This window comes from Ctenopharyngodon idella, chromosome 21 (genome assembly GCF_019924925.1).
Source record: "Ctenopharyngodon idella isolate HZGC_01 chromosome 21, HZGC01, whole genome shotgun sequence".
Classification (NCBI taxonomy): domain Eukaryota; kingdom Metazoa; phylum Chordata; class Actinopteri; order Cypriniformes; family Xenocyprididae; genus Ctenopharyngodon; species Ctenopharyngodon idella.
Window position 1 is genome coordinate 3,083,194 of NC_067240.1, and position 15,653 is coordinate 3,098,846.

Below are 15,653 nucleotides of genomic sequence, written 5' to 3' on the forward strand. Positions count from 1 at the left end.
GTCTTAAAGGGACAGTAGCCTATTAATGTTAATAAAACAAGATGTTAAATAAATGCATACATGGTAAATAAACATACTGTATCTGAAAAACAAGTTTATTTAATTTGTATCACTATAGTATTTGTTGTATTGTTAGTAATTTGTAAATTTCTTTTTATATAACAATTATCCACCTTATTCCTACGCCCCATGACGCTTTGCGCGAATTATGGGTGTAACTTCCGTTAAGCTGTAAACAGTCAGTGAAAGGCTCGCTCTATGAACGCAATAATATGTTTTTTTTTTTAAAACTGGGTGCAATGAGATAACATTATTTTACTCACCCTTCAACCAACGAACATTAAAAGGACATTTAAAAATGTAAAAGCATCAACAAGGTACTTTCAACAGGCCATGAAAAAGCGCGATTCTTTCCTCAGCAATAACGGACGGGTTAAATATAACTACAGTGATATATATCTGTATTATGTAATATACGTTGCCTTAATAAAAAATGTTCATGAACTTCAGCATTGTGTGATACTATTTCAGAGTGATTTCCATCATTTTTACAGATAATAAATTGTATTTACCTGTGAAAACAAACCTGGAAAGAGACGTGAGGCTTTGAGGAGAAAAACGAGAGATTCTTCGTGCATTCCAGTGAATTATTAATGGGATATATATCGTAAATTATATCGGGAGAACAGACCACAAATGTGCAGTATATGTTGTCCTTTTTCATACTATTACAGCGGTATGCAAAGGGACAAAAGAAAATCACGAAAATAGAAAGCAGCGACTGAAAAGAGCTCTTGTCATAGTCAAAGCTTTATTTGTAGGGCAAACTTACGATTTAAAACAATTCGTTTCAGTCTTTTTAAATGGAAGTTCCCCAAACCAGAAGTGCAACCCATAATTCAAAATGCAGTAGGCTAGTCAGGAATAAGGTGGATACATATTAGTAATTATGCCCTTTGAAGGTTATTAAACACTGCGAAATTTTTGTTCTTTAAGTTTGTGACAAGCACATAAAAATTTTACTTTTTTCATTATAGTAATAATGAAGAAGCTGTCCTACATTCATTAGTCTCACTGTGTTGTGCTTGGAAAACTGCCACATCACCAAAAGAAATTTAAAAAAAAGAAATAAATAAATGTATAGGCATCAGTATCAGCGAGTACCAGAAAAAAAAAATATCAGTGCTCGTTCTCTGCCCTTAAAAAATGGTATCGGTGCATCCCGACTATTTATTTATTGACCCCTTCTGCAACAGTGGTCACTAGAAGAAACCTACTGAATATGATTTTTTGGCCCATTTTAGTACCTTTTAATTATATTTTTTGTGCCTGAAAGGACTACAACGTGGTAAACTCACATCCTTGTGATATTTAGCAGCTTAAAAATGTACATTTGAGTTATGACTAGGTGTACTTTGTTGATGTAGAATAAAATGTAATGATAACCATAGACCTTATTTTACTCAAATACAAAAACAATATTCTAATAAAAACCCATAGAAAAATCTTGAGGAAACACTAACAAATTTTGTTTATTTCAATGTTGAAATGAAGGGGAAAAAATCCTTGAATTTTGCATATATATTTATTTATTATTGATTTTTTTTTTTTTTTTTTTTAAGTTTTTCAACATGTAATCGGCCAGAGTGAGCGTGTGGCGCTAGTTGCCTTCACATAGTAGTTGATATCAATTGAAGAGGATCTCCCCATTCACTTAATTTTTCTTCTTTCATTTGAATAAATCCAATTTTCATTTGTCCAGCCAAACGTCTTTGGATTGGTCCATTTTCTTAACCACCCGCCTCTGATTGGACGGCTGTTCCCGTGCAGATTTTTTTCCTTTGAGAGTGCGCTTGGTGAATGGCCGCGCGTCGTAGCAGCGTCCGGTGAATCTGATTGGTCGAACGCATCGGGGCGTTTCATTCTGATTGGTCGACGACTGATGCCCGGTGTCCGGGTAAGATGGCGTCGGAAGAGCAGTGCTCGGCACCACCTCGATGGCGGTCGATATCCTTAACCCACGTAGAGTATCCGGCTGGTAAGAGCATTTTTAAATTGTTGTTTTCCCCGCAAAGCAGTTCGTATCATCATACGCCACTTTATTCGGGCAGCGGCTTCTGTGGAACATCGCGCAGCTGAATGGACACGGCCAGGGCTGGGTTGCCAAATACTGCGCTCGCTCCGTAGAGAACGGAACGCCTGCTGCCAAATAGTGCGCTTGTTTTGTGCGCATGCGCTGTGCTCCTGTACGCTCACTAGTACACCACACTGGGAGACCCTTATTCAGTTTCTCAGTAATATTGACGGCTTATTAGTAAAACATTAATCTAATTCAGTGTCGAATCGATAATCCAGTGATCAGTACTAGCATTATAGGCAGGTGACTGCGTCTAATGGAAGCACATAAGAGCCAACTGCTCCTGTAAGTTTCATGAAAGACTCGTGGCTCAGTTGGGTTAATCCAGTTCATTCCCGGTTGCATCACACCCTTTCTGGGTCCTTTCGTTTGTGAGGGTCTCCCTGGGTTTGGAAATATATAAACTGACCCCAAAACGCTGGAATATGTTAAAGCAAGTCGAAAATGTACTATGCTAATGCCAAACACAGAGAAATGATGCGGAACATGAAGAAAACCACGAACATCTTCCGTGTTTTAAACTCCTGTCACATAGTTTGATGTGTTTGCATATGAAATTGTCATGCATGATGCATCATGAGGTGTAAAACATGCTAAGTATGCACGAGATAAAGCAAGACTGAAAGTACAGTTTGGCAAATACTTGTATGATTTTATATATATATATATATATATATATATATATATATATATATATATATATATATATATATATATATAAAACATAAACATTGCATTTGCCAAACTGCACATTTAGGCTTGCTTTATCTCAGTTTTGAAATGGCCTGCTTTTAATGCTTTATGCACAGGAATTTGTTTTTAAATATTAATTCTTTGCCATGCATGGAATAATCTTTAGTATAGTTCATTAGAAATGTCCATTAGCTCATGGTTGTGATGTCATAATCATTTTTGAATGAGTTTGCGGCATTACGAGATTCCAACTTTTAAAAAGCATTCACGTCATGGTTGAACTCTTAATTACAACTTGAACAATTCTCCCAGAGCTCTGACTTGTCATGCGTTAACACTTAAAATGCTAAGCAATTAATTCTTAAAGGGATAGTTCACCCAAATATTAAAATTTTCCCATGATTTACTCACCCTCAAGCCATCCTAGGTGTATATGACTATCTTCTTTCAGATGAACACAATCGGAGATATATTAAAAAATATTCTGGTTCTTCCAAGCTTTATAATGGTAGTTATCGACGCTCATGATTTTGAAGCCCAAAAAAGTGCATCCATCCATGATAAAAGTAACCTATACATCTCCAGGGCGTTAATAAAGGTCATCTGAAGCAAAGCGATGCGTTTTTGTAAGAAAAGTATCCATATTTAAAACTTTATAAACTACTATAGTAACTAGCTTCTGGAAAATGGCTGTAAGCATCGAGTTATAGTGGAAGTGTAACTTCTGACATGACGAATGGCGTATTGAAGAATGTGGAAGCTCTAAAAATCTCTAGTAGTAACTCTGCTACTAGATTTATTTATGGCGAATTAAAAAAAAACAAAAAACCTGTGTTTGGGTTTGGCTGAGATTTCAATGTTGTAACGGAAAGGGAGAAGCTTATTGGTTGGTTCTTGTCACATGATCTGCAGTGCGCTTGCAGTATTCTGCAAAGTTGGGATTTTTTCATCAGACTGGAAAAAACGACGGCGTCACCCTGTATTGAGAGCGCACTTGTTGTGCATCTGCATTTAAAATAACAAACTTGAGTGCGCAAAAGTTGTGATGTGAACAGTCCCTAAAGATTACAGGAGTCCTGCATATGTCACCGGAAAGAAGTCTGTCGTTTTCACGGGAAAATCCAGTAATGATGTTTTGATTAAATATTGAGGTCAAAATGAAAGAAAGAAAAGAAACATATGCATCGATGAATTGTTCACAGGCATTTAGTAGGGTGAAATTTCATTTCATGTCGACTTTAATAGTGTTATAGCTATTATAACGCATAAATCACAGTCTAATGATATGAACTACGTAGTATTAAGTTTTTAGTTTCATTGAGTGATAGGCTTGCTGTGATAGTCAATGTTATGCAATGTTCAGCCGCAACACCGATTACATCACTTGCCCACTGTTCCCACTGCTGTTTTGATTTTTTTTTTTTTTTTTTTAATGGCAATAAAAATAATTTAAGTTAGAGAATAGAGCTGCATGATTCTGGATAAAATGAGAATCATGATTTTTTGGTTTCAAATAGAGATCACGATTCTCCCACGATTCTGAATATACAACCAAACAAAATAACATGTAATTTACTAAAGGTTCTGACAAAATATAAATTGCTGACTCTAATTGCTGGAAAATGTTTGAATGAATTATTTAAAAAATGGTTTGAATTCAATGACTCATTAATAAATACTTGTTTCATTGCTGGATGAATCAGTGTTTTTGAACAAATCTTTTGAATGAACGATTCAATGACAAATACATTTTTTAACAGTCAGTTGTCGCCACCTAGTGTAATTGATACAACCGTTATTTGGTGTGTCAAGTTTGTTTCGAAAGGTAGTTTGCTCTATTTTGATCGCTATCGTAGAGATCGGTGTTTAAATACTAACTTAAAACTTGTATCTCAGTACTTCTGTGATAATGTGAATAATTGTAACAGAAATAACTAATATGTGATTCAAAATGGCTCTGGCTCTGGCGTTGTCGTTAATAAAGTAAGATCGCGTGGGTGCTTGAATCGAGATTGTGATCTTTTTACGATTAATCGTGCAGCTCTATTAAAGAACATTGTAGCCAAGCACAGCTGTATCTGTTGAGCGCGTGAACACAATGGCCAATCAGAGGTGTTTAAGAAACCACACAACAGTGCTCAAAATGCTAAGGGGGAAATTCTGGTATTGTCACATTTTTAAAATTTCAGTACTGACTTTTTGGTACTTTTGACAACACTACTATTGAGTAGTCCATTTCTCATCTTATCATCTCGAAAAGAAAACATTTTAATTCAAGTTGTAAATATGTCTAACCTTAACAAGTCTATATAGAGATTGCATACTGCAGAGTAGTAAGGCAATACGCTATTCTGAACAGTCTGGCTCAGTGTGCAAAGAAGGAGGACTCTTAATCTGTTTGTTTGTCCAGGTGATCTGACGGGGCAGGTATTGGCCTGCATGAGTCTGCTGCCCATAGCGATCCTCGTCGGATTTGTCACTCTGATCGTCTTTAAGAGAGAACTACATACGGTGAGTCACATGATGTCACAAACCAGCAGGGTATTGGGTCAAATCCCAAACCACAGCACATACCACCGTTTTCTCCATTACGCTTTTCATCACTTGTGTGTTTTTCTCTCTCTCTCTCTCAGATCTCTTTTTTTGGGGGGTTGATCATGAATGAGGGGCTAAACTGGCTTCTCAAACACATTCTACAGGAGCCTCGACCGTGTGGGGGTGAGTAATGTCAGTGTGTCGTCTGTTTAAGTTATCAGTTTAATGAACATGGTCTTTTGACACTTAGATCTTAGCATCTGGTACCATGAAAACTGAATGTTAACCTTATAAAGCCTGTTGTATCGTTTTTAATATGCAAAATTCTATGGCCTAAAAATTAACAACATGATCAAAACTTTGCTGAAAAACCTGTTGCACACAATCTTCTACAGTCCTTTAGTCATCTGATTGATAGCTTGTACTTTTTTTAGCAAGTAAAAGCCTTTTAGTGTAATTGTAAAAACGTCCACCTTCTGCTCATGGTCTCTTTGCTGTGAATTCTTTACTGATTTTTATAAACTTAAGAATAACTTTTATATTGTTAGTAATATTTAAGGGTGAACATTTACTGGACTGAAGCAACTTGGGTATACTTGATTATCCATAAATCATTTATTAAAAAAATCAAATGTGAGGATCAAATATGATCATCAGGCTTCTGAGGAAGGTTTATTTGTTCATCTCTCAATCATCATTGTATTGCATTGCATTATATGTTTTAAAACTACAGAGCTTTGATCATAAAACTAATTTAAATATCATCTTACTGAGACACATTATTGGCAGATAAAGAGTGACGACTGATATTTATATGCAGAAATTTGGGCAAAAATTGAGGTGTTTTTTCTTCAAGTATGAGCTCCATATTCTCAATATATCATACTAGATGATATAGTGAGAATATAATATATAGTCTATTCATTAGGCTTTGATGGCTCAACAAAAAACACCATATTTTGTCGAAAGGTTAAATAAACTGTACCATTTGTGAAAAATTATATTTTTTTGACTATTGTTTCATATGTCAGGCTTTACACAGGGTTGATATAGAAAGATCTGGTAATCTGCAGAACAGTCACAATAAGAGTTTAGTTTGTGGCTGTGTAGACTGCCATGTGAGTTTTTTTCCACCACAAAACGGCATGTAAAAACAAAACTAACGGTGCTTTATTGATTTACATGTCGGCCAGACGGTCTGAGTAGGCGGTTCTTGGCCAGAATAGTCTGAAAAACTGGACCAGACTTTATACCAATAGAATTAAGTCTGATTATATGAGACCGTGCTCAAAGATGCAATGGGTAGTTCATGGGCCAACCCTTGGGCTTGACCTGCAGCCTTTTAGTTACCAGCCCAGGGGCCTGATGTATAAACGTTGCATGCGAACAAAACGTATTGTAATATGCGTATGCAAAAAGTTAACGGTTGCGAGTGAAGTAATGACGTAAACAAAATAATTTAAAACTGTTTTCCATTTTATACACATTTTATATTAAATATGTCACTCTCATTAATGTAGTCAAGCACTCAAATGACATTAAATCATTATCCAGAAGTTAAGAAATATTTAAATAGAATATATTTGTGGTCAACACACTGCTTTTTAACACTTTTCCTGTGGAATGCTACGTTTTAATGTTTTAATATTTGATTTTATTTCAGTTAATGTTAAATTTTTTTTTAAATGGTTTTAGTTTTAGTTAATGATATTAACCCTGGCTTGTGACTGAGATTCTTATAGCTATTCTCACTTATTATGAGTGCAGGGATGTTTGACTAACTCTTCATTACTTGACAAGTTGGTACATAACTAGTACCCAGCTAGTCGATTGCTTGTGCACGTGCCTAATGTTTTGTGAGTTACTGAATTCTCTGTTGTGTGTCATTAACAGGAGGTCACAGCTCAGTCACGACAGAGTATGGGATGCCTTCCAGTCACTCTCAGTTCATCTGGTTTTTTGTTGTATACTTTTTTCTTTTTCTTTATTTAAGGTAAGAAATTCAAATTGTTATTTATAACATTTTACTAAAATGAAAAGAAAAGTATTGACACGGAAAAAGAGAACCACACATTACTAGAAAAACACTGTTAAAAAGTTTGGGATCAGCCAATTTTTTTTTTTAATTGTTTTGAATAAATAGTCTCTTTTGCACACCAAGGCTTTATTTATTTGATAAAACATACAGTAAAACTGTAATATTGTGAAATATTATTGCAGTTCAAAATAACGGTTTTCTATTTGAATATATATTAAAATGTAATTTATTCCTTTGATCAAAGCTGAATTTTCAGCATCATTACTCCAGTCTTCAGTGTCACATGATCCTTCAGAAATCATTGTATGTATATGTGTATGTATGTATATCTGTGTATATACAAGTTATTAGTACAAGCAGCCAGCCTTAAAGGCTTAGTTCACTTTCAAATGAAAATTAGCCCAAGATTTACTCACCCTCAAGCCATCCTAGGTGTATATGACTTTCTTCTTTCTGATGAACACAATCGTAGAAATATTAATCAATATCCTGATGCATTTGAGCTTTATAATGGCAGTATGCGTAACCAAACGAGTATGAGCTGAAGAAAGTGTCTCCATCCACATCCATCCATCATAAACATGTACTCCTCACAGCTCCAGAGGGTTAATAAAGGTCTTCTGAAGCGAAGCGATGCGTTTGTGTAAAAAAAAAAAAAAAAAAATCCTTATTTAACAAGTTAAATATATGTAATATCTAGCTTTCACCAGACCGCCTTCCGTATTCTTCAAAAAGCTTACGAAGTACATCCTGTGCCTTCCCTATTCAACTTACTGAATTGACGTGACAGTAGTTCTGTTTTTTCCGTAATTTGAATATGGAAGGCAGTCTGGTGGAAGCTATATATTTTACTTCATAACTTGTTAAATATGGATTTTTTTTTTTTTTTTTTTTTTTTTTTTACACAAACGCAACGCTTCGCTTCAGAAGGCCTTTATTAACCCCTCCGGAGCCGTGTGGAGTACATTTATGATAGATGGGTGTGGATGGAGACATTTTCTTCGGCTCATACTCGTTTGGTAATGCATATTGCCATTATAAATCTCGTTTGTGTCAGGATGTTTATTAATATTTCTACGATTGTGTTCGTCAGAAAGAAGAAAGTCATATACACCTAGGATGGCTTAAGGGTGAGTAAAGCTTTGGGTAATTTTCATTTGAAAGTGAACTAATCCTTTAATAACTGTTGACATGTTATATGTGTGAAAGGAAAAAAACACTTGGCCTTTCTAACAAGAAATATTTACACCAAAGATAACACACTGAACACTTTCTTTGTTCAGCTCAGTGTTGGGGAGTGTTGCTTGTAAATGGCAGGGCTCCAGACTGCGACCAAATGGTCCCATTTTGTGACCTGTTTTTCCTGCCAGTGCAACTAAATTTTGTTAGAGGTTGCACCACATTGCCAAACCGTTGCATATGAAAAACATCAAAAGGCAAACAAATCAAAAGCTGAACGTTTATCGGCTCAGCCCAGTAATGAATAGCTGCAGTGCGAGCTCAGTTTACACACGGGGCCGAACTTTGATCACATGTCATCGTTACTATAAAGTGCCACAGTATTAATAACATCGCTGCGAGATCTAGTGAGAAGCATTCAAATTCGGCACAGAATTCTCTGGTATAAACCATATCAGATCAAACCGCGCTGACGTGGAAACCAGTAGAAACATTGTGCCATGAACGAACAAGTTATAGAAGGCTTTTCAATCCACAAATCACCAATATTCACCATGGATTTAATGTGGTAACGCTATCTATAATTATGGTATTGTGGCAGAAACAGTGGAATGTTTTCAGAGTTCATACAACCTTTTGAGAGTGAAATTCAAGCACTTTTCAAAGACTTTCAAGCAGGGTTGTGCCGATGGATGATATCATCGTCCATCGTGATGGCTGACCGATATCACGATGGAGAGACGTGGCAAAAAAGCGTGCTGGCTAGCTTTTTTGCTAGGCCCAGCACGTGCAGGCAAGGTGGCATATTCTGCTGGATGGCGAACACGCAAGTGGTCATGAAGATTGGTCGTCTGCCCATCTTTTGCGCGGATCACACATGAGCAGATCTTGCACACAACTTCAGTCAGGTCCCTTCAGCTGCCCACTCTCATCAGGTCTAAATCCAAAAAATTGCCATATAGGCGAAGTAGTACCCTTTTAGCAACCAATACCAACGCCATTTTATCAACTCTTTAAGTGGAAGGACGCTACTTTTTTTTTTCCTCTCACGTGCAACTTATTGGAAAGCCTGGATGACGAAATTATAGTTTTTAAGAAGAAAAAAATATTAATGTAAAGAGAGATATTAAAATAAAAAGTGCTTAAAAGTGCACAACTCTTCTTAAGTGGAAGAAAGCTACTTTTTCCCCTTACATGCAACCTATTGGAAAGCCCGGATGAGTCATTAGTTGGGTTAGTAAAATAACAAAATTATAGCTTTTAAGTAGAAAATAGTATTTATGTAAAGAAATATATTAAAATAAAAAGTGCACAATTCTTCTTAAGTGGAAGGAAGCTACTTTTTCCCCCCTCATGTGCAACCTATTGGAAAGTGCGGATGAGTCATTAGTTGGGAAATAAAATAAATAAAGTAAAATAACGAATAATAATTATATAATAACGAAAATTAAAATAATTTTACTGTAAACATTGTCTACTGCCAATTTAGGGGACATCGCCCAACCCTACTTTCAAGTGCTTTACACAACTTTTTCAAGCACTTCAAAGCTCTAAATGTGAATAATTACAATGCAGGCCGATTTATGGTGCGCCTCAATTTTCTGCTTGTGCTCCTAAAATTTTCAGTAATGGGCTACAGTGCTTCTAGTAAAAAGTTGGTCTGGATACCTGTATGCGTTACTGTGTTAGTCTTGAGAAAAGTAACTAATTATTGTACTTTGTTGCTTCATGTGGAAAGTTTTTTGTATTTGTGTATGCCACAATGGTAGCAGTATTTTTTATTGTGCATTTTACCACAATGTAACGCATAGCTGAATCTCTTGAAATTGTAATCAGATCAAAATAAAAGAATGTGTCTGATTTGGTTTCTTTTTCCCAGAATGCATCAGACGAACAATGCCAGGTGTGTTGAATTGTTATGGCGGCATATACTGTCCATCATTCTACTGGCCGTGGCTCTGTCCGTTTCATACAGCAGGTAAACTGTTTTAATACATTTTATATCAATTTGTATTCTCTACTTAACTGTTTTAATGCGTTTATATCAATCTTTTAATTCTTATGTATTTGTTTCCGATTTTTTGTAAAGCCATTTGAATTACCACTGTGTATGAAATGTGCTATATAAATAAACTTGCCTTGCCTAATGTGTGTTTGTTTTTAAAGTGAGTGCAGGATCTTTATCCTTTGTAGTGTTGGATTATTGATGCATTGCAAATGTTGTCCCATGTGTTCATAGAGTCTACCTCCTGTACCACACCTGGAGTCAGGTGATTTATGGGGGCGTGGCTGGTATGGTGATGGGAGTGGTTTGGTTTTTTATCACCCAAGAGGTGCTAACGCCACTCTTTCCCAAGATAGCAGCCTGGTAATGATGCAAGCACACATACAGATGTTCACCAATCATTATCCTGAATAAATCAAACCCACTTATACACACAGAGCTCTGTTTCACCATCATAATGTGTTTCTCTTTCTCTTCTCAGGCCCATCTCAGAGTTTTTTCTGGTGAGAGATACAAGTCTCATTCCTAACATCCTGTGGTTTGAATACACAGTAACCAGATCAGAAGCCAGGTAAACTCACCTGCAGCACCACCAAATATCAGTTCAAGGGCCTTTCTGGCACTTTCCATGAAAGAAGACTTAAAAGTCTAAAAAAATGAATTCAGTGTTTTCAACATGGATAATAATCAGAAATGTTTGACCTGCAAATCAGCATATTAGAATGATTTCTGAAGGATCATGTGACACTGAAGACTGGAGTAATATTAAAATAAAAACAGCTATTTTAAATTGTAGTAATATTTCACAATATTACTGTTTTATTGTATTTTTGATCAAATAAAAAGACCCTTAATGATCGTAAGAGACTTCATTTAAAAAAATCTCACCAACCCATAACTTTTAAACAGTATTGTAATTTATAAAATAATAAAATAACATTTTAAAAACTGCAAAAAGGGGTAACAATTGGGTGCTAATTTAATCTAAATGATGTTAGTAGGGTCTGTTTGGGACTAAAAGTTATTAATAAACTTCAGTTCACTTCAGAATTAAAATTTCCTGATAATTTACTCACCCCCATGTCATCTAAGATGTTTATGTCTGTCTTTCTTCAGTTGAGAAGAAATTAAGGTTTTTGAGGAAAACATTCCAGGATTTTTCTTCATATAGTGGACTTCAGTGGGGTACAACAGGTTGAAGGTCCAAATGTCAGTTTCAGTGCAGCTTCAAACAGCTCTACATGATCCCAGACGAGGAATAAGAGTCTTATCTAGTGAAACGATCGGTCATTTTCTAAAAAAAAAATACAAATTTATATACTTTAACTACAAATGCTCGTCTTGCACTGCTCTGCGATGTGCCACACGTTACATAATCATGTTGGAAAGGTCAATGCCCTGTCCAAATACCCACACTTGCAGTCTTTGCACTTTCCACTTGTCTACTTACATGACGTATTTCCTGTATTTGGCTCAAGTGTTCAAGTGGGCGTGAAGACTGCAAGTGTGTGTAGAACTTTTGGGACACACTTATAGTCTTGCAAAAAATGCAAGTGTTTACAGCTTTTTGTTTTTATTTTTTTTTTTCAATACTTTGCATTTTAAAATACACTTCCAAATGCCTGTTCAGTGGTCGCTATGTAACTAACAGAAGACACGATTTTAAAATTGTGGTGCTTCTTTAAGTGATGATAAGCAGTTGCAAATGATGTACAAAATACACATAGCCTACTCATCTTTGCATCAATAAAATGTGCAACACATATTTTACTACCAAATTAAATGTAATATATAATTAATTTAACTCAGTCGAATGTTTTCCTTGACATCTCGCGATTTCGGGGGAAGTGAGTTCCCGAACATAATGCATGATTAGCCTCGAGTACCGCTCTGAAGTGGTACTCAAGATAGTATGGGTTTAGTGTGCATTAAGGGCACTGCACTTTCAAGACATGGGACAGTCTTGCGCATTTACTTCCTGTCGCGTGCACATGCTCTCAAGTGGCAAAGACCGCAATTTTGGGTATTTGGACAGGGCAAACGTGCGAAGACTAAGTCAAACACCCTTTACAAAAAAAGTTAAGACAGCGATGTCGGAGAATTTTGAAAATGAAATGGAGTTTTTCGCCTTACCGCGTTACTTCTGCCTACGTCACGCGTGACCTTTCCATTACGTCATGCGTGGCGCATCGCAGAGCAGTGCAAGACGAGCATTTGTGGTTAAAAAGTATATAATTTTTTTATTTTTTTATTTTAGAAAATGACCAATCGTTTCTCTCGATAAGACTCTTATTCCTCATCTGGGATCGTGTAGACCTCTTTGAAGCTGCACTGAAACTGACATTTGGACCTTCAACCCATTGAACCCCAGTGAAGTCCACTATATGGAGAAAAATCCTGGAAACTAATTTGCGTTAGTAGTTTATCTAGTAGTTTTACACCTTTATTACTTTATCCTATTTGTGGAAAATGCCTTGTAAACCTTTGACTTATATTTTTATTTTGTCATCTTCTCATACAGAAACAGACAACGAAAGCTGGGAACGAAGCTTCAGTGATTTGCAGCAAAACCCCAGTGAAAACTGACCAGACACACAGACACACACACACACACACACACACACACACACACACACACACACACACACGCTCAAACACACTGGAGTTTCATAGTCTGGACTGTTCTGGTTGATGTGAAAGCGCAGAACAGTGTACTTGTGGACCAAAGGAGCGAGTCTGTATCGCAGACGTGACCGTTATTATCACATGACCCAACCGTTCGCACGACAACATGGCCTTCTCCTCCCCCCGTCCTTAGGCTGCCCCTGCGTTCCTAATGCATGCAGACCGTGCAAGAGACAAAGCTATTTAATGACAAATGTAATATATATTTTATTCATTAACGTTCACAGGGACGATCTTAACGGCGACGTGAAGGGGGGGAAGAGGTGGAAGTGAGTGAAAGAACGTTTTACGACGTGGCAAACCTATCAGCATGGCATTACTTTTATTTAAACCACACGTTAAAGGACCAGGGAAAGGAAAGTGAGAATTTAAGGCTGGGTAGTAAAAACAGGAGAGGAGGAGGAGGAGGGGAGGAATGCAGAAACAAATGCCGCATTGAAAACAGACGAGGGGGGTGGGGGAAAGAAAATAGCTTTTGCTCATTTGTATATCCCAGTAGAAAGAAATCTTTCAGGTGAATATCGCAAAAATATGTCCAAGTCACATTCTACCCCAAAATATATATATATATATATATATATATATATATATATTATATAATTTTTTTTTTTTTTTGCATTCACCAAGTTCTCAGTAACGTGTGTAGACGTTTTGCATTTTTTTATTCTCATTACTGTCATTTATACTGCATATTGCATTACAGAATGTGCTTTCTTGTCATGAAAATTGTTGCAACGTAAAAACTCATAATGGTCCAAAAATAGGCTTAATTTTCTTTAAGCAAAATTTCTTTATTTTGATGTTTGGGGTGAAACACATGTTCTTGACAGGCTTTGCGAGATTCACCTTGGATTCCTGTCAAAAAGTGTAATGTAAACTGAAACAATTTGCACTTTGTCAATTCGAAAGACTTAAAAAAAAAAAAAAAAAAAAAAAAAAGTCATATTAACACTAGTTTTTTGTAGAGGCAAGGATTCTTGCATTTCTGCTCTTTGCTGGTCCTTTTTGTTTTAAAGTTTGTCCACTGACAGATGGTCACCCAAGCAGCGCTTTTGCTTTTTCCTCCAGATGTCCGTGAGCAGGATTTGCTAAATGTCTTGAGCATAAAGGCATTTCAGAACATGGAGATGTTACAACTAGTTCCAGATTCATTTCAAGTGGTGCTGGGAACAAAATTAGGTCATGGGAACAAAATTAGTGCCTGTGTTTGGTCAGAATGATGTAGTATTTCTGTTTCAACCCTATTTACGTTATGTTGTGTTGTACTTGCAAAATGTGTTTCATTCTGCAACATCACATATCACGTTTTTCAGATTTATTGGGCCTTAATTCAGCAGATGGCTCCATTGCATAATGTTTGTTTCAGTGTGCAGATGAGTGTCCTTTTTTATTAATACAATCAACATCTCAAAGGATGCATTTTGACAGTGCAGGAAAAATAATTTTCAGCTTTTTAATATTAACACATTTTTTTTTTCTTTCAATTTCTGACCCATTTTTCCCCTGATGTGGGCCGTTTTCTCACCTGACATATCTGCTCTAATTTCCGCTTAAGACATTCCCATAAAACCACTTTTGAGTATTTAAGGACGGCTTTGCAACTGCTACAACAGGAAAAGATTACATGTCAAATGGAAATATGAAAAAGGACATAATAAAAATCTGAACCCAATCCTCAGGTGAACTCTAGCATGTACCGAGGCCTCTGTTCTTTTAGGATGATGTAGAAACTGTCTGTGACGGGGTGTTTATATAAAGGGAAGGGAGGTTATTATTGCATAACTCTAAGATGATCCTCTCTTTTATCATGTGTAATTCATATCAGGCTGAATAAAAAACAAAATATGTTTATGTATTAACTGTTGCAGTTATTAGTGCTGGTCTGAGCAAATGTGCATGTTGATTACTTGTGTAATAGCAAAAGATTTATTAATTTAATGTGTATCATAAGTTCCTAACGTCTACAAACATGCAAACTAGTTATTTAATCTGCATATTCACTCTCAGTGTTTACTTATCATAATTCCCATTCATTTCCAGCATTCGTTTGACCCTTTGCAAAGACCCATCCCCCTTAGTTACACAGAGTGAAAAATACATTGTAGAGCAAAGAGGACACCGATAACTATGGAAGCTTGTTTCCGCCATGAAATAAAAAAATAAAAAAGGTAATTGCAACTTTTTATCTCACAGTTCTGACTTTTTTCTCAGAATTGTGAGATATAAACTCACAATTGCAAGTAAAAAAGTCAGAATTGCGTGATATAAAGATATAAAGTTTATATCTTGCAATTCTGACTCTCGCAATTCTGACTTTTTCTCACAATTGAGAGAAAAAAAGCCAGAATTGCAACTTTATATCACACAATTGTGAGAAAAAA

General features: G+C 36.1%; 1 protein-coding gene across 1 annotated transcript; it reads left to right on the top strand.

Moving 5' to 3' along the window:
* Positions 1-1,628: 1,628 nt before the first annotated feature.
* On the top strand, positions 1,629-15,127 carry dolpp1 (dolichyldiphosphatase 1). Its single transcript, XM_051877403.1, has 8 exons — positions 1,629-2,038; positions 5,241-5,341; positions 5,464-5,548; positions 7,259-7,358; positions 10,462-10,560; positions 10,822-10,950; positions 11,069-11,158; positions 13,109-15,127. The coding sequence occupies exons 1-8, from the start codon at positions 1,963-1,965 to the stop codon at positions 13,143-13,145; spliced, it is 717 nt and encodes a 238-aa protein (XP_051733363.1). The 5' UTR covers positions 1,629-1,962; the 3' UTR covers positions 13,146-15,127.
* The last annotated feature ends 526 nt before the right edge of the window (positions 15,128-15,653 follow it).

Excerpts from the sequence above, each read along its gene's own strand:
- dolpp1 (XM_051877403.1), top strand. The coding sequence starts at position 1,963 with ATGGCGTCGGAAGAGCAGTGCTCGGCACCACCTCGATGGCGGTCGATA. Across the intron at positions 5,342-5,463 it reads TTAAGAGAGAACTACATACG|ATCTCTTTTTTTGGGGGGTT; the intron begins GTGAGTCACATG and ends TCTCTCTCTCAG. Across the intron at positions 11,159-13,108 it reads GTAACCAGATCAGAAGCCAG|AAACAGACAACGAAAGCTGG; the intron begins GTAAACTCACCT and ends CTTCTCATACAG.